The sequence below is a fragment of the Drosophila suzukii genome, chromosome 2L (assembly GCF_043229965.1).
Source record: "Drosophila suzukii chromosome 2L, CBGP_Dsuzu_IsoJpt1.0, whole genome shotgun sequence".
In the NCBI taxonomy this organism is placed as follows: domain Eukaryota; kingdom Metazoa; phylum Arthropoda; class Insecta; order Diptera; family Drosophilidae; genus Drosophila; species Drosophila suzukii.
In genome coordinates this window covers 20,616,340-20,636,235 of record NC_092080.1, presented here as the reverse complement: position 1 = coordinate 20,636,235, position 19,896 = coordinate 20,616,340, and the positions used below count along the sequence as shown (strand labels likewise).

The 19,896-nt window shown below is 38.8% G+C and overlaps 2 protein-coding genes across 3 annotated transcripts in view; both read right to left on the bottom strand.

Annotated features, from left to right (window-relative positions):
- Nucleotides 1-4,491, bottom strand: part of Trim9 (E3 ubiquitin-protein ligase Trim9) — an 82,537-nt gene extending 78,046 nt beyond the window's left edge. For both annotated transcript variants that reach the window (XM_036820143.3, XM_036820148.3), the window contains exon 1: nucleotides 2,907-4,491. In XM_036820143.3, the coding sequence (XP_036676038.3) occupies nucleotides 2,907-3,809 (903 nt within the window). In that variant the 5' untranslated portion in view covers nucleotides 3,810-4,491. The remainder of the gene's footprint in view (nucleotides 1-2,906) is intronic.
- Nucleotides 4,492-16,037: 11,546 nt separating this feature from the next.
- LOC108007374 (lipase 3) lies at nucleotides 16,038-17,656 on the bottom strand. The gene is made up of 3 exons (XM_017071033.4): nucleotides 17,319-17,656; nucleotides 16,689-17,231; nucleotides 16,038-16,586 (listed from the first exon to the last, which is right to left on the bottom strand). Exons 1-3 carry the CDS (start codon nucleotides 17,445-17,447, stop codon nucleotides 16,038-16,040), a joined length of 1,221 nt encoding a protein of 406 aa, XP_016926522.3. The 5' UTR covers nucleotides 17,448-17,656.
- Between the last annotated feature and the right edge of the window lie 2,240 nt (nucleotides 17,657-19,896).

Here is a 19,896-nt window from a genome sequence, read left to right as displayed (position 1 = left end):
GGTGGTGATGGTGGTGGGTACAACACGAAACATGTTGCAAAATATTTCAGAATGTTTTTCACAGCCAACGGACAACTGCACTTTGATGGTGTCATAAATCTCAAAGGAGCTGGAACAAGAGCGAAAAGGAAAAAAGGTATAAACAAGAATGAGGAATGTCGAGGTGTAGAAAGCAGGCCAAGGATAAACCGACAGGATATGGTACAAAATAAGCAACTGCATAATAAACACAGAAATTAATGATTTACGGAGGCCCTACAACAAGTTGGGAAAGTACGCGACCCAAGAACAGTCCATATTACCTGGTCCCGAAATGACAGGTAGAGAGAGGTCGCCTACAATTGGGTGAGAAAAATGGCACAGTACACGGAAACCTCTCTGCCAATAAATCTTTAACACGGTAACAAAAGTTTAGGTCCTTAGATAAATCTTTTGAGGACTTAAAATTAATTTAGATTTAAAAAGTTAGTCATGTATTTATGATGTCTTTGTACTAACAGAGTAGTTACAGCTATCCAATTTTGACCTGTAAAAATGTTGTTTAAACCGATCTAATATTTTGCCAAGTGACCATATGACTCGCTGCATGACTACCACTCGGTTATCTTATCAACTCTTTTGGGGAAAGGTGGAGGCGTCACTCCGGATTGCGTGCGTGTGTCATTCATGCGGGGCCGAGCTGAGCTGAGCGGGAATTTGGAGGTAGAACCTCACCTGGCTTGTGCCATTATGCGGTTAGCAGCTGCCCCGAATCAGCTGCCCGAGGACAGGGATTCATTTTGCCATTCGGTATTGTTCGCCAGAAATTTTGACTTTGCGCCTGCAGGCGAAGATGCCGAACAATGGAAATTGAAAAATCAGTTGCAGGCCCCCGGACGACGGAAAGATGCGTCAGAGTGGAGATATGCGACCAGATAAGCCGACAGGAAATGGCAAATCTGAAATCTAGGAACATATACTCCCAAAGGTCGATCAAAATGTGCTCCAGGTGAGGAAAAATACGGGCATATGGAGAGGCTGCCGAAATTCGGGGTCACAAATGAGGCTCATTTGCGGCAATGATAAAACTGATAAGGCTCTGGAATGCGTAATTTGATGGGGAAACATGCAACCCAAATAGATATACAAATAGGGCGAAATACGTTCTAGATACTGTTATCGAACAGTTTGCTCTTCAATTATGAAAACTGGGGAAAATAGACGAAATGTGTCTGTACGAATATTGGAGTTGATATTGTTTAATACTGTTGCCTTAAAGCCTTTTAAAAATTTGCATTATATACAGCGCTAAATTTATATTGGTATTATTTTTTATAGAACAGAAGTATGTTTATACTGTTTAGCTACAGTTCCAAAAAAGTGACATTTTAGTTGGCTTATAATAATAAATTTGTCATCCTGACATTTAGGCACTTTCTCCGTCTCTCCAATAAAACTGTGAAATATTCTTTCGCATTTATTTCTATAAAACAGAAATGCTTTCTATTCCTTCTGCCTTATTTCCTTTCGGGCAATATCCTTCTTGACCTGACTCGACAGTTGATTCCTTTCTCCGTTGTCGTCCTTTGTTTTGGCAGCCTCGCAATTTGTCACTTTTCGCACTTTCGACTGTCCTGGACACAGCTCGTCCTTTTTCGGATCCTGTCGGTGTGTTGTCCTTGGATGACAGGATGTGCAGGCACTTGAAACATTTGCCATATTAAAATTGTTGCCACTGACAATTGCCAGTGATTCGACGACAGCCGGGAAATTCATGAATTCAACTACCAAACGACAGGTGAGAGGGCTACGACAAATGGAAGTAAAATTCTGTGAAATTAAATTCCTAAAGGTAAGGGATGGAAAACTTATCGCTGAATTAGCGTGCCAAAGTTGGGAGATTGTGGCACTTGGGAAGTCCCGTCAAAACAAAAAGCTGACGAAGGTGAGGTTCGCCCCGATTGTAAAGGAATTTTGTTGAATGAAATAGTTTGCATAACTAAAAGGCAATGAGTCTTCGCGAGGACTAAGAGACTTTATAAAATGCAAATGGATCATAACTTGAAGTATATCATGATATTATATACTATTATCTTTATTTAATATTTTACCTTTACTTTATGGGTCTCAAAACTCTACCGAACCCTCTATTCCAACATCCCCAAATACTTGCACTAAAACAATGTAGCATGAAAAATGTTAGGGGCCAGCAGACAAGCCATAAATTTTCCACAAAAAGGCAGACGAAAGGCAAAGGGAGAACTCGAAATATAAGCAAGTTGAAAGGAGGAAGCGAGTCAGGATGTGGTCAGGATATGCGGTGCCTTCGCAAGTAAATACATATTTATTTCCCGAGGTCCTTACTTTCGCCCTTAATTAGTTTGTCTTAGTACCGTATTTTTCTTCCTTTCGAGAAGAGTCTTTTGATGACTGGCAGTGAATTTCCGGACACCACTGTCATGTTATTTGCGTTTATAGTTATTAGTCTGAATTATAGACTTCATATCACAACAAGTTTGTTATTTGACAAATGTCAACCAACCATTTGGTAAAGTAGACATTGTTTTTTAAGAAATATATAAAAAAGAATTCTGTTGTACTCATAAGAAAGTACTATCTTGAACAACATATTAATATATATTCTGTTAAACTCGAATAAGAAACTACTATCTGCTTAATATTTAGTTATTACCAGCAATTAAAAATCCTGTACTACTATTCTGTATTTTATATTCTAAGGCGAAAAAGATCATACCTAAACCCATATTTTAATAAAAACTGTTTAATTTCTGCATAGTTTTAATGAATTCAGTGGAAATTCAATTTTTATACAACCTATAAAGTAATGTCCTGATTTTGTACCGAACAAAGGTACCCCTACCATACCAGGATTAAACATCATATCATAATAATCATAAAGCACTCACCTTTTGGGCCTTGCAGGTGACGTTGATGGACTGGACGTCGTGGGCCTGGTGGCGCAGCTCCCCGATGCAGAGTCCGCAGGCGGGGGCCTTGCAGCTGAGGCAGTACTGGGAGAGGGTCTCCTCGTGCTCCCCGCAGACGGACTCCCGCTGCTGGGCGGCGCCGCGCGGCTTGACCAGTGTGTGCTTGGCCAGCGGTCCGCGTGCTGGGTGGGTCAGCTCCCGGCAGGCGTCGCAGTAGCGGATCTCGCACTGCTCGCACACCAAGGACGCGACCTTGGGGTCTGTCTCGCACATCTGGCAGCGGAGCGCCTCGCGGGCGCAGAAGCGGTCCACGATGGCTTCCATGGCGCGGTAGGTGGGCAGGTTCCTAACGCCCCCGTCGTCGAAGAAAACGAGCTTGCGGCAGAGCGGACAGGTGAGGCAGTAGGCGGCTCCGGGCGGAGCCACCACGTTGCCCACTCCAGGAAGGAGTCCTGTGCCGGCGTAGGACACCGGTCGCGATGTGTTCGAGCAGCAGACCACGCCGGAGTCCGCCTCGCTGAAGATGCTCACCTTGTCCGACTGGTCCTGGTCGGAGGTGACGCTCTCGCTTCCGGTGTTCGAGCTGGCCGTGCTGGCGGCGGAGCTGTGTGAGCTGTGCCGAGTGCCGGGCCCACCGGGATTTGTTCCGGAGGCAGGTCCTCCTCCTCCCCCGCCGGCACCTCCTCCGTTGCCGTGCATCCCATTGTGTACCCCTGCAGAGGATCCCCCCGATCCATTGACCGCCCCCGGAAGAGCGGATCCCGGACTGTAGGGCGTCTGGATGTCCAGGGCACAGCCCAAGCAGAGGGCGTGGAAACAGGGCAGCAGCACCGGATTGGCGTACAGCTGCTTGCACGTGGGGCAGCGCAGTTCGTCCTCCATTTCTGGTGATTTAAATCCGCAAAGGAATTCCGCGATTCGAATTGAGATTGCTGATTTGGAGGTCCTGGTTGAGTCGGTTTTATCCTTGCTTTAGTTTGGTCGCACACTTCGGGACAACATGGCTTTAACAATCCCTAAACTTGTCACTTTTTACTATCTGTTTTTAAAACACTCACTTCTGTTTCTTTTTGTCCTCACTCAAAACCAATATGCAAGATGTTTCGAAATCCTTTTGTTTCTCACTTTTTGACACCTTTTGAAATTTTTTTAATATTTAATATTTAATGTATTATATATATATTATTATATTTATTCCGTTGTGTTGAATATTCTGTAGTTCCTTTTTAAAAAGTTTTTCAAACGTTTTCTTGTTTTAATTATTCACTGACAATTAATTTTAAGCCTTAACAGCACACCACTTTTTGGCAATCACTGAATGTTTTTCAAATCAAGTTCACTTAGAACGTTTTTTTAAATGTTTTTTGTTTTTATAACATTCACTTTGGTCGACTACAAATATTTTTAAAATGTCCCTTTTGTTTCGAAAACAGTTTTACCATCCGGCATACGACCGATTTGAAAGAGATTTTCGAATTACGTAGAATTCACATTTAAACAAAATTCATCCGCGTCGCGAACAACCACTACCGAACCCGAACCCGTCGAATTTCAAATTGTTCCGAGAAGAAAATATTTTTACTATAGGAGGTGGTTTGAATGGCACTGCAAACCTTCGCTCTCTCAAACTCGCTCTCTCTGCCTCTGCTCTGCTCTCCATTCAACAGAAATGTTAAGTAACAGTGGCAGAGTCACCAGCCAGAAAATGAGAGAGCGACGCACTGTGGGCAATTTGACCACTTTTTGTGACATTAATAAATAACTTACAAACGAAGCGGCCTTTAAAAGTTTTCTTTTTTAATTAACAATATAAGGTCAAACAAAAAAAATTGTTTCTTAAATTTTTGTAATAAAAAGACCCCACTTAACTTAAAATAAATATTTGTGCTTTTTATTTTTAATTTTGAAATCGTATTTTTATTGTTATAAATCTTAACTTAAATACTAAAAACCTTTATATTAACGTAAGTTAAGTAAAGTGAAGTAGTTAGTAAGTGAAGTGATGTACAATACTTTTAAAAATGTATCATTTAATAACAAAGGTAAAACCGATGCACTGCCAAGATTTTCCACGAGCCACTTCTACTTTTCTCCTTCTGAGTAAGAACTATTTTTTAGCGATGCCGTTCTGTATTGAGACTAAGTTTCAGCTAAAATATTAACCATAACCATAACCATAACCATGGGCCATAGAGTTTAAAATGTCAGCAAACATCGGTTTTTTGTATACTTAACTATACAGCGGAACCTGAAGGTGATGAAAAAAAGTGTTTATACGGGACTTTTGTTCAGAAGCACCCAAATATCGCGAAAAAATATAAATGGTTTGTGGAAATTTCCCAAAGTTCAATTTTGAGCACACTGTTTTTTTTAAGATAACATCGAAACTGACATTTACCAGACAAAATCGCAGGAAATATACAGTATTAGGTAGTGGTCTTAAAAGCCAAATTTTAGGGAATGTGCGCAAAAGTGAAATTTTTTTATCTTACTGAATATAATGAGAATTAAATACTCTACACGATAAAAAGGTTTCAGATGTGGAAAGAGCTGAAATCACTTTAATTGTTAGAAATTACACAAAATTATACGATCACCGCAATTAAAAAGTATATCAAGGTCGGAAACACAAGTTACAAACCCCTTTGATTTGACGGTATTTCAATAACTGCAATGCATTGTATAGTTTCTGAAATATGCAGTTTAATCTTTTATTAACATAATGAACGTATTACCGATTAAAACTGAGCAATTATATATGCTTAACTAAGCCTTATAGTCGATCTAATAATATTTACCTACGGAAGACATAAAAATGTTCTTTAAACAAAAAAACTCTGCACAAATTGCACTTTATCGGCCTTATCGGCAAACTAAACTAAACTCATTGAACATGGCGAACTGATAAGAGGGCAAAGAGCTGGCTTGCACACCTGTGCAACAGCTGTATAAATTATAGAATTGAAACATTTAATACTTTAATACAAGAAATTAGATTTGAACCACAAATTTTTGATTAAAAGATTTTAATTTAAAACTAATTATAAATATATACACTAAAAAAATGTTATAAGAAAGTTATAATATTGTTTGTATTATTTAACATCAACATATTATTTTTAACTAATTTCAAAGTATAAAGAAGGCCACCAAACTTTGAGAGTGCCTTGGGCTATTACTTAAAGTACCACTGTGGGGAGCTCAGGTAAGTGAACAGGTAATGTCGGTGCCAACACTGCACCACTACACGACTGATAAGCCCGGCCACCGACCCACTCGTGCACATGGCGACATTCCTATGTAGTTCTATATGCGTACGTATTCCCCATTCCTCAACTGAGGTGTCAGCGTCCACGATTCTACGATCTACAAATATTATTAGACCACGCTGTTTGTTTGACTGATTCCGAATCAGACTCTGTCTCAGGCTGTTTTCGAGTTTGTTTTGACACCGAAGCGGCCAACCGGGCAGGAAATCGAGAGCCGGCGATTGAGGATGATGAAGAATGCCCCATCGTAACTGACATTCGATATCTGAAAGCCAAATACAAATAGGTGACCTGCTTTAGATGTTTATCTACACAGGGAAAAAGTTTAGATCCATAGTGTTAACCAAATCGATCCGCTAACCGGACTATGTTAGCAAACCCTGCAGTACCATTCAGGACTTATTGAGCACTCAATCACTGCAAAAAACTCATCACCGAGCGCTCAATTTGTAAGAAAATGGGTATTTAAGCACCCGTTTTAGCATAGCACATTAAAAGGTCCAGGTTTTTAATAAACTGCATTGCCTTCTTCGGCGGCTCCAAGGTCTCCACTTGAACGATTCCACCTAATATTAAAAATATTAGTTACTACAAAAACCTCATATTTTTGGTCACTATCAATTTGGATTAATTTCATTTGTTTATTTAAATGCACCATTAATTGTTTTTGACTTCAAAGACGAATACGTTTCACTGCTATTTGTTTCCGCCACTGATTTTTTTTGGGAACCTTGTATTTCTCTTTTTGTTAATGTACATAGGCTGATTTTTTTTGGGAACCTTGTATTTCTCTTTTTGTTAAAGTACATAGGCCTTGTTTCACTGTTTAAAAAATTATTGATATGTGAGAGACTTATCTGGGAATCTAATATATTTTTAATAATACACAAGAAAAACAAGTATTTAAAAACCAACACAAATTATTTGAATTGGTTATATTTACATTTACGAAAAATTATCGCATTATTCGAAATGCAAGGGTGCACCAAATTCTAGCTATTTTAATTGCTGGGCCTGTGCCTTTAACCGCTTTTTTTTCCAGCGGAGACATGGCGAGAATGGGAGAGAGAAGAAAGTACTTTTTGTGCGTTCTCTTTGCGGTTCCGACTGAGAGCGCTGGCTGCTCTGCCGACGTCGCTCCGTGATGATCTTGTGCTGAACTGTGGAACTGTGGTACGTAGAATCGTAAAAATCTGAGAGTTATGATATATAATATAAATTAAGCTTTTTAATATTTAAGATTTTGAATAATTCCATGAGACCCCCTTTATTTCGAATTTAAATTTTCAATGTTAAAAGTTATGTGATAGTATTGTGGGTAAAATGTTGGTGATAATTTATTAAAGTGTATTTTTATAGAACGGTTAAGGTGAAAGGGTTGCGGACAGAACATCAGAATCGTGCACCGTGGAAAGTGTCTAACTGCCCTTTCCCCCTTTACCCATTACCTATAGACCCACCCAGAGCAGTGGGTAATCCGTTCGACTTAATAAGCCACGTTCCTATTGGAGTATTTGATCGGGATTTGGAATCGGGAGGTGTTAAGTGCTTCCCCCCTCCAAACGAACGTCTCAATTGTCAATGCAAATATTGACAGGCACCGCATTCGTATGCTTAATTTTCCTCAATTTATTGTTGTTTATTTTCTTTTTCCACGCAGGTCCTTAACTCACCATCAAGTATTCTTTTTCTGGCTCACTAATAAATCACAAAATCGGACAGCAAGTGACGAACCGAGGGAAGGGTTGGGCGCCTAATTGCCAGAGTATTGATTTTTATATTTTTCTGACCCAAGTGTGAATTTGGGGAAGAGTATGGCGCCAAGGAGAAGTATACATATGTATCTTAGTTATCGCAGTGGGAAACGGTGACCTTAAGCGGGATTGATGATCCTAATGATGAACACATGTACAGTTCAGGAATGATGGCTAAAGTCCAGATACAGTGGGATAAACCCAAAAAGGGAATTCATTAGAAGTAGGGAGCTATTTTGACTGAAGCAGCCCCAAAATATGAGGAGTCCAGTTTATGATAGGTAAATCTTAACTTGACCATTCCAATAATCCTTAAATTTCCACCGCTATCTAATGTCAACATTAAAAGATCTACTGAAGACAAGAAGCTGCTCTAGAAATTTTGTTAATGAGCTTACCATATGTAAAAAAAAAATAAGTAAATATAATTCTGTTAGATAACCTAAACCTGCATTAAATTCTGTAAAACATACAATGCAACCCAAAAATTAACTTCACAGATACTTCTAGTTTGGAGCTTAAAGAATTCCGGGGATCGACTGTAACCCACCGACAACGCCTATAATTCACTGCAGCTTAAAATATTTAAAAACTTTTAGCACGCTCGCTGGCCACTAAGACTGCCGGAACACATCGCAGGGAAAACCACTTTCGCACCCCAAATCCCCGCCCCATCCTCGCGCCTTTTTGGTCCACTTTAATGCCGTATATCATGTGGTGTAACCATGGCCAAGGACATTCGCCATATGCGAGCATGCATAAAAACGCAATAATAACAGGGCCCCCAACACACGTCCCGCCGTTCCTGTTCGGGCGCCATTCCAAATAGCAGGAATACTTTGGCCACCGCGGGTGCGAAACATTTTTTGCACTCTTCCTGCTTTTTCGGGGAAAGCTGCTGGACAGGAAAAAAAAAGTAAAAAAGAAGCGAAAAGAAAGGCAGCAAATTTTTTGACTGGCGGCGTTTTAGCCTGGCTTTTGCTGTGCGACTGTGTACGTGTCTCTGCAGACCCACTCCAACAGCCCCGCCCCCTGACTTCCTTTATAAGCCCAGTTCCATACACCCCCATACACCATCGCCCTCCTCTTTCGACTCTTTCATGCGTTTTGTCGTGCGCCGAGCGGAGACAGCGGTTGCAGCGGCCACAGGAGCGGGCAGGATTCGCTATCCGTCGTCATTGTCGGGTTAACAAACACACCCACACAGCCCCACACACGTACGCGGGTAGCAACGCAAACAGCAAAAAATACTTTGGTTATAATAACCATAACCAAATGGAAGCCATCATTGAGTCTCTGAATACCCTTTAAAACGGGGAATCCTTGAGTCTTACGAACTCATAGTATCAGCAAATGGTATATTATAACTAAAATATTAAATTGATCTATTAAATCTGTATTTATTACACAATTTCCGATCAGTACAGTAACGCAAACAGCAAAAAATACTTTGGCAATAATACCCATATCCAAATAGAAGCCATTGTTGACTGTCTGAATAGCCCCTAGAATGAGGAATCGTTGAGTCTTATGAACTTATAGTATCAACAAATGGTATATTGTTATTACATTTATATATAAAATCTGTATTAAACCTATTACTAATAGATTTTAAGTACTATTACCGATCACCAGAGTAACATTACCTTTTTGAAGATATTTTACATACCTACTGTTATTTTAAAATGATATATAGAAATAATTTCGTAAATATTAAATTATTGAGTCTTACAAACTCTTAGTATCAAACAATGCTATATTAATATTAAAATATTACATTTTTGTATAAATCTGTATTTATTAGTAACAGATTGTATAATACTACTTCCGATTAGTAGAGTAACAAAACATTTTGTGAGTTAAATGTTGTAACATGCTGTTATATTTGACTTTGAAGATATCGTACATGACTACTTTTATTTTAAAATGGTATATAGAAAGAAGTTCCCAAATATTAAATTATGGAGTCTTACAAACTCATAGTATCAACCAATGGTATACTATTATTAAAATAATATTATTTTTTTGTTTGAAACTGTATTTATTAGTAACAGATTGTATAATACGATTTCCGATTAGTAGAGTTACAAAACATTTTGTGAGATAAATGTTGTAACATGCTGTTATATTTGGCTTTGAAGACACGATATTTTACTTACTATTATTTTAAAACGGTATATAGAAAGAAATTCCCAAATCTTAATCTAGTAAAGGCAATTTAAACCTGACTAAATATGTGTATACAGACTGGGAATGTGGTTAATATCGGCAGGGTATCACGACAGGATTCTTTTATTCAACTTTGGCGAACAATATGTAAAAAGTTTAACCAAAAAATTCCGAGTGGAGTTTCCAAAGCCAGGAGGAGCAGGAGGCGGGGATGAAGTGGAGAGACAGGAGGAGCCTGGCGCACAGTTGTTGCTCCGTGGAGTCCTTGCTCCGCTCGCTCGTTCAGGATAACATCACCAAATGAGATTAGGAAGGACATTCGCGTATTTAACACAGACGGACGCTGAAACTGCTACCCAAAAGGAGGGCTGAGGGGGAAGCGCAGAGGGCAACGGGTAACCAGTAGGATATCCTGACTGCCTGTTCGCCGGACTATACTCTCCCTGGCAGGACTGCTGGTGGGGATCCATTCTGTGGGGTTTTCCACTCTTTTTTTTTGGGAAAATGTTCAACAGGGGAATCGAGGAGGTCTGACTGCTAATATTGTGTACCATGCTTAGCGCCTCTGTTGTCATTGCAGGAAGTTGCAACAGTTTGGGGCATTGTAATTGCTTTTTTGTTTGTCCCTGCGAGGCAAGGGGGCTTTTGGGTGGGCCCAGGACTATCTCGAATTGCAGCAAATTTTTAATTAGATTTTTTGATTTTTTTTCTGTCATTTTCAGGGCAATTTTTTGGTTTCCACCGCCCGAGGTTTTGTTTTCTGTGTGCCACCGACTGACACTCTCCTTAAATTGGGTTCTCCAGTGTTTTGGGGGGTGGAGTCCTTGGACACATTTGTTAACGAGTTAAAGCGAAGATAAAGCGGAAGTTATGAGCCATGACAAATCGTTCGATGTTCATTTTCTGGGGGCAACGATGCTTTCTAAATTACGGCAAGTGAAACTTTAATTTCTTTTCGCGGTTTCACATTGTTGGAAAAGTTGAAAAGTTGCGTGATAACATAGAGGAACAATTTGCAAAAGGGCGACTAAGTTGTATTTTCACAATTCTCATTAAATAATGAAATGTCTTACAACTTTTTTTAAATACGATTTCGTATGTTTTTATGAAAACAAGGGGACTTTTTCAGCACTTGCAATTAGATTAATTAAAATGCAATTTTATAACGCAACATAAAAGCTTATCCCTTGTATCTGAGCGCTCAAAAAAACTCAACCGCAGAGTAAAACCGAAAACAGCTGCTCAAAGTTCTACCCCAAACCTCAGAATAAACAAAAACAGAGCACATATAATTAAATACGCTGTGGGTATTCTATTGCGGGGGAGACAGCCCAACCCAGGGAAACCCAAGGAGAATCTCCGTCTGGAGCTTCATTGCAATTATGAAATTTTAGACATGTCGATGTACTTGCAGCATGTAAAGCTCCCCCTGCGTTTTATCCTTTGTAGTCCGAAAAGTGATGGCCAGAAAAGTTGTTTGGCTAGGAAAACATGAGACGAGTGTCTATGATATGGGAATACTAGTAGTACCCGCAACACAATGTAAATGTTCCTGGCCAGGGTGGTTTTTTGGTGGTTCGTGCTAAGCCAAATTGGGTGGAAATCAAATTGCGCATTTGATTATGAAATCAGATACTTTTTGGTATGCAGTTTTCACGGACAAAACGTTAATTAAAATTCGTTAATTGCTTTGGGGTGTGTTTTATGTTGTGATTTGCCATTGAAGCTATTCTTTAAAGGTAGTCAAATTTAACTTCCCTGAAGAACAATATTGAAAACTTTTTCAAACATTCATTCTCATTCTTTCAAGATTAACTGGAAATTCCAATAAACCATAAAACTCAATTGAAAGGATATAAATTGACTTTTATTTCCAGCAGTAATTGAAAGTACATTTTCCCAGCGTCCCACTGAACTGAACTTCATACTGCAACAGCAAACAATGGTTGAGCTCTGATGGTCCAGGGAAAGACCACATAACATCAATTATAAATGCACTCGATAAATTATTTCCAAGTATTAACTTGGCTTTCAGGCACTTCAACAGAACAGCAGTTGCACAGGTGGGTGGGCATTTACACACAGACATAAGCACCTTTCATGGCTGGAAGTGTATTTACAAAAATTATTTAAGTTTATTTTAGTTCTGCAGCTAGTTGGCCAAGTGAAACTAACCCGAAGAATGCTCTTCTTCACTCTTCTTGAGCTCTGTTTTTCATTTTGTTTTCCAATGAGTCAGTCTGTGTGTGTGTGCATGTGGGTTTAAAATGGCCACGTTCGTGCACGTGTTGGTGTTAAGCACTTCCACTTCCGGTTGGCTGCTCGACTGCTCACCTGACATGCGTTTCCCACCGCATGGGGGGGGGGGGGGGTATTCTCGGGAAGGGGAAACCTCTGTGGCTTCGACCTGCACTTGCACCTCTTGGCTTCTGACAGATCCCCACATTCTCACCTCCTCGCACGTCCTGGTTTGATTTTTCATTAAGTTTCCAGCGTTTCTTTTCACTGGCTATCGTTAGTAAAAATTATTTTCAATTAGCCAGCTACAGCTACACAACTGCCGAACAGGAAAATGGATGGGCCACAGTTTTCGTTTTCGTTATTTCGTTATTTCGATACTCGAACTCTGCCATGGTATTTCCACTTTCCTTATTTCCCTTCAGAATGCCAGGGATTCGAGAGCAGAGGGTGGTTAAAATGGTAAACCAATCACTAATTGAATTAACGGGTATGTCAGCTGGTTATGGCAGAAAAGATATTGGCTCTCAGTAATAATTCGTACCTACTTCAACTTAAAATTGACATACCTACCACGGGGTTATAGAATATATTTTATTAAATATTTAGTTTTATTTAAAGACCCTAGATAACAATATTCTCTGCGTTATTTTAACAAATTATGCGCATATTTTTTATATGTGCATATGAAAACAAAGCTAATTGAATGTTTTTTCTATGACAGCTCATAATTTTATAGTCTGAATCGATTTATGCATAAATCGCATGCGGTTGCCAAAAGTGTTAAATATGTTTAGCAGTGACAGACAGTTGAATGATAAATAAATAATTACCAAATAATTGTTATTTTTATTGTTGCTTACAAAGTTCAATTAAACATCATGACCAGATTTAAATGTGGGAGTGGATGTTTGTTTAATTCTAACTTTCCTCAAATTTTCCAGAGTCGAGCCCCCAAAAGTAGACAACACTCTCAAGGCCTATCCCATTGTTGCAGCTGACAAGCCAAAGAGCTGGGGGCTATTTCCCCAAAACAATCGCAAAACAATGCTGTGGGCGTAGCCACGCCCCTTCCAGCCACAGCAGCTGGTCCTTGACCTAAGCCTGGCCAGAAGAGAAAAGAAAGCCAAACACTCAAACTTTACCCATTTGGCCCATTCAAATGCAAATCGGTGCGCAAATCTTCAAATGACTTCGATTGGTTTTCTGGCCTCGGCTTTTGTTTCTGCCTGCGATCTGTGCCACGGAGGCAGGTCCTGGACAAAGGACCTGCTGTCTTTGGGCACTTCTAATCGCACTCCACACTCCGGACATGTAAATGCATTAAACAATGGTGGCCACAGAATTTTAACGAATTTTCCAAACCGAATTGACAATTTAATTTGCTGCTGAGCGTTGTTCTCAGTGCCCCGTACTAGGGTCGCTCTCTGTTTTCAAAACTTTATGAGGCCAAGACCCATTTGCATTTCTGTGAGAACTCGATTTCCGCTCGGTCAAGTGACATGATTGATACTCCCGGGCGCCAGGCGTCTGAATGATTCCTGGGGATTGGAGCTGGGTCTGGGACTGGGATTGGGATTGGCACTGGGAGTGTCCTTGCCTCGCCTGTTGCCTGCGGGCGTAAAAACAACACCCGGGGCTTTGACATGTCCGGACATGTCCAGCAGGCGGTGGCGACACACGGGCGGAGTCCTCAGACGGACAGACATCCGGACAGACGGAGAACAATGCACTGGAGGGGTGACGAGCAGTGCACCACATCAAGTAGCCGACCCGTTGCAGCTTACAAAGTTGTGTAAAATGATTTTTGTGCCCAGTGATGACAGCTAGTTTGTAAGCTTGCGAATGGTTTAGTCTTCGATGGAGAAGTTCCCGGAATTTAACTGTGGGGGTAAGATAATAGTGTGTGACATTCAACCAGAGACGGGGCGTAAAACCGGGTACAAAAATGCAGTTCTATTATATATATTATAGCTAAGCCATAAAAGAACCTTTGATTTCCATATTTATGATTTAGAAATTGTATAATTAATACCCTAATAACTTAGAAAAATATCACCAAATGTTGATATTTCGTATGTAAGGTATATGATTATGATTATGATTAGTATGATTATACTATATAGTTTTTCATTCCCAAAATATTTGGTATTACATTCACTTTAAATGACTTGTTCACAATTTACAATTCCAATTCCTAAGTTTAGCATGTTCTTAAGTCAATGTAAGAAATACATTTTGTCCAACGTTCTTAGATTGTATAAACCAGAATTAAAAAATCTAACTTAAATTACCCCAGTTGAAGTTTCCATTAAACTTGTTGCTCACGCAGCCATCTCAAAGTTAGCTGTTTTGATTTGCACTTTAAAATGATTTCCCACATAGACCTCACTTTTGTGCAATCAAAACGTATTCTATATATTTTTGTGGACAGTTTGTTCGGCCTTTATTTTAGAAATTGAAACTTGTGGCAGCCCCGTCCTCTGTGGCACAATATCAAATGCTTTTGTTTGTTCTATGGGTCTCGGACTCAGACTGCAAACAATTAAGTTTGCATCTATAGAGTGACACTTTTATTTTCTTGTGGTTTCCAGGCACACCCGAAAAAAGAGACTCACATACAAATGTATGTACGCGCCAGTGTCAGTGGCAATTTCAGTTTTTTGGCAGCTGCACTGCACTGGAGGGGATTCCCCCACTTCGAAGTGTCAGATGCAATGGAGTTTTAAATAAAATGTACTTGCAATAAATTTCCGCCAGCTCTATGGAAATATATTATCAGCATATGCTGGCAGCTCCTCCTGTTTTTTGGCAAGCCACAAGCCTCTTGTCCGATTTAAATATTTAATCTGATTTCATGTTTCGATGCGTTTCATGGTAATTTACAATAAGTCTGCCGTTGAGTGAGAATCTAACAAAGAAAACAAGAAACTTTCAAATATGCTTAAAGGAGTCCTTGCTTCCTAAAAACATATTCAAGCGACGTTCTGCAATTCTGTTTTAATTGGGCCCAAAATAATAACTTTAAACAATCAATTGGTCTGAGGATGAGCTTATTTATGGCCTAAGAATTATGGCAAAGTAAATTTGAAGTAAGTAAAGTATTTCAACCACGTGAGCTTCACGATTGCGGCTTAAAAAGTCTTGTTATATTGCTCGACTAAACAATTTATCTTCGAATTTCAATGCGAAAGTTGCTTGCATTTTAATTATTGAAAGTGTTTTTCTTTCTATTCAGCCATCAATCTGAGAATGTTATATAATTACTTGTACTAGTTAAGCTTTTATAAATACAATACGATTTAAACAAAACAATTTATAGGGTGCTGTCTTGTTATTCATCGGCATACACATTGCAATCAGTACATCGGATTGATTTGTAAAATGGTAACGACGCACTTTTGTGTTGCTAAGTAAATAGAAAAGTTGTAAATAAGGACTTGCTTTAAAAATACGTATTTTTCCTTTTTATCGTTACCCCTAAAAACTTTAATAATATAATTTTTTAATTTTTTTTTAAATTTATATTTGTTAGGTGGTTTTTTCTTTATTTACGTAAAATAAATTTGGATTTCTTTTTGGCACATTCTAATAATTTTAAAAAATCAATCACGTTGTCCACTTTCCGCATGATTTCCACCATACGATCATCTATCACTGTTTTCACGTCAAAAATCAACCTACAACTCGCCGTTATCCACTTTCCGCATGATTTCCACCATACGATCATTTATCACTGTTTTCACGTCGTTTCCCCAAATGAAATTAACGTGGTTATAAAGGGGATCCGGTATCAGGTAATCAAGCACCACATTTGGCAGAGTGTCGCGTAACCTCACCACATCTATATCGGAGGTCAGGCGATCGTTTTTACTGTAGTACAGTGCCACTTTGCAATCAACGTTAGCCACTTTGTACTGTGGCGGAGTGTCGGCGCCGTGTCTTCTTCGATTCTCCCAGGAGTTGTAGTAATCGTACTTGAAGAACCCACCACTGTGGATCTGTTGACCATAGTGCCACAGGGACTTTACAGATGATCCCGAAGATGCGTGTCCCGTGAAAAGCGGCACCAGGCTGGTGTTGAACTGTTTGAAATCCACGCCCATAACCTCCTGGATGAAGTAGGCGCAAGTGTTTTGAAACACAAAGCTGCAAAGCTTATTACCAAGTCTTCGCCAAACATCGTTTTCCGGTAGAAATTCGTAGATGCCAAACAATTTAGCAATAAGCTGAAAATTAATCATAATAAAATTAAATAATTAATATAAAATAAGAGGAACATATATAATAATATATGTATATATTATTTTATACCTTTTTATTATACTTACTGTGAAGGGCCGTAGGTATTTTACAAAAGTTAGGATAATGGGTGAGTCGATGTAGTCCCAATATGCCACCGGAGCCAGGGCCTGCATTGATTTGATCTTTTTCATGTAGGCAGGTCGCTCACTGCCCATCACAAAGAAGGATGTTGTGCCCTGCGAGTGACCGACGTAGTGGATCTGCTCGAAACCCTTGCTCCTCGCAAGGACATAATCCACAGCAGCAGGAAGATCGTAGATCCCGAGCTCGTGAAACGAGAAATCCCAGAACTGCGGCTGGTATCGATGGAATCGCTTGTGCTTGCGCGAATATCGATTTCCCCGGGTGTTGAGCAGCCAAATATCGTACCCCAAATCGCTGAGCATAAAGCCCAAGGACCTTTCCGGTCCCAAAATCACATATGCAATTGAACTATCCAGTAGGCCATGTACCATCAAAACTGGTTGTCCGCCGGGCTTTGGAATTCGATGGGCCGTGAGGACAAAGCCATCCTTTGCTTGTATCTTATGGGTTTCCGCCGGATATCCATACTTTTTGATTAGATCAGGCTAAAATTATATGCAACAATTTTTGTATAACCCTTTTTTCAAAACTAACATCTTTGGTAAATTTCAGACGCTTTTTCACCTATTTACCGTGATTAGATTGGCATCCTCTAAAATGTTTTTGTCGACCTCAATCAAGTTGCAAGAAACCATATTACAAGAAAACAAAAGGCAGATCAAACTGCCACACAAGTACTTTATATTACAGATTCTAAACATGTTGACCTCCTATATCTTAACTTCGATTGCAGCAATTTGTAACATGCACTTAGATATGGCTAGAATTAATTTAAACAAGCGAAATTGGCCAATAAAGTGCTTCAGGCAAGATCCATTTCTGTTAATAGTGCATGTAGCAAAACTGTTTTAAGTGGCAGTAAATCGGTGTTAAAAAGGTTTCAGCACAAACGTTAACCCTACAATATTTTTTTCTTTACTTATTAATTATTTTTTATCTAACAAACTATAAATCCGACATTTATCAAACATTTTTACAACAAAATTTAATTATTGCATTTTAGATGATGTTAAATCAACGTATTAATATTTTCTTCACCATTATAAACTTTGGTGTTTTATCAATTTATCCCTCACAGAAACAAGCTTTAAAATATTAATTCGTACGTATCATGATAATTTTTTTCGCGTATTCTTTTTTAATTTCAAAGTATGTTTTTACAACACAATTGTATTATTTTATTTTTAATTTCTGGGTAATCCGGCATTTCTTATATAAATGCATTTTTATATTACTTTTTTATTGTAAGACATAATTCATTTCTGATTTTTTTTTAATTTTAGTTTTTAAAATGATAATTTTAAATGAATTTTAAGTGCTGCTTGATTTTATTCTATTTCGATATCCTTGCTAATCCTGCCTCAGATCATAGCCTTCTACAATTTATCGGAAGTAGTAAAGTTTCTAGAACTAGAACTGTTCCCGGTGCGCGATCAATTGCCACTGAGCAATAAAACTAGCTCGTGTGCCATTTTTGATCCGAGCAGCTAATTTTAGTTGGCGAAGCTAGTTAAGTCGCTCCGCTCCTTGACCCGATTGCATCTCACGTGAATCAGGGCAATTAATATGCACAAAATCGTAACCTCTACTTTTTTATAATATATTAAACGAGTTTCCATAGCACGGTAAGTGGATATGGAAGTGGGAATAGCAACAAGTTGCCAGTTGGATAAGGTCGTGTAAAATTGATGTGAAAGCTGAATAGTGCATTGATAAACTAATCGTACATAATTCTTAACAGTCATAGAACTGGAAGTTGATTGAAACCGGTTCCGAGGCAAAATGTAACTACTTAACCAGCACGGTCTTAATTGACATGATTAAAGAATTTTAAATAAATTAATTAAATTAAAACCCATGAATGGGACTTCTTAGGCGGTATATATTTAACTAAACCTATTACGATAGATACAAATAGATTGAGTTGATTTTTCTAAAAGATAATGTTAGTGCAGGATTTCATTGAATCCAGTCGATCCAAGAAGAAATTGAACATTAGTTAAATTAGACATGGGTGCATTGAAGTTCTAATGGTGAAAATAAATGAACGTACCGCAACAAAAGCATCTCAAGCAGCCGAAAAATTCACAACCGGACCGTGGCAGTGCGTCAAAAAAGACTCTTGGGACAAAGCCTGCATCATATTGACCTTATCCGTGTACTCGGGTTTCTCACTGGCCAGAATCCAAAAAAAAATCGCAAGTAACTAATCTGTACAAATTCAATTATGTTGGCAGATCATATACGCCCATCTCAAGGATCGAAAAGTTTTAAAACTCAGAATCGTCAGTTGTGTACCGGAAATGGTGTCTCGAATGCATACGATATTACCCCGCAAATTGGTCACCCAGACATCGTAGATCTGATCATATAGCAAGTATCCCTTGGAAGAAAATACATTTTTGGCTAAGCTATCAAACAATCCAAGCACCATCTGCACAGAAATCGGTCCAGGTCGAGCGATCCTAAACAGACCCAACCCAAAAGTATATATACCAAAATATCCGTAAATATATTATGATTTCAAAAATTTTTTTGGATTTATATTTTTTTGAGCTCTTAAACACTTTTATAAAGGTTCGGTGCAATTAAAAATTTCTCAATTCTGCTAACCGTGTCTAACAATGCATCTTCAAGATCGTTTAGATGTTTAACTAGTTTAAAAGGGTTAAACAGAGTATTACTTACCCGCTGAACAATAATTAGATGTCAGGAAACTATAAACATTTTCTGTGACATGTTTATTTTCGGACTTTCTACGAGGCTAGTTATTTTGGTCCGACCACTACAAGATCAATTTGGTAACTGAAGTGATTAACGGTTGCGTTTTAACAGAATAATAACTATAGACAATAACAATTTAACATTTTAACCTATGAATACAAATTACATATACTGCGTGAGAGAATATTTTAATGCCCTTACCGAATTTGTAAAGTAGCCAATACAAATTCGACATTTTATCCTATGAATGAATACAATGCTTTTACTAAGTATAAGCTGCGTTGCTAAGGATAAAGCTTTCACAATTCTAACATTTCTTAGGCGAAGACTGTTCTTGCAAGAATTTTTCTGTTGGGAAAATCCTAAGGCTGAGCACTTCTGAAAATATTTTATGTATCAATAATTAACAACCCAGTTTTACTCAAC

Excerpts from the sequence above, each read along its gene's own strand:
- LOC108007374 (XM_017071033.4), bottom strand. The coding sequence starts at position 17,447 with ATGTTTAGAATCTGTAATATAAAGTACTTGTGTGGCAGTTTGATCTGC. Across the intron at positions 17,232-17,318 it reads AGGATGCCAATCTAATCACG|CCTGATCTAATCAAAAAGTA; the intron begins GTAAATAGGTGA and ends ATATAATTTTAG. Across the intron at positions 16,587-16,688 it reads AATACCTACGGCCCTTCACA|CTTATTGCTAAATTGTTTGG; the intron begins GTAAGTATAATA and ends ATTAATTTTCAG.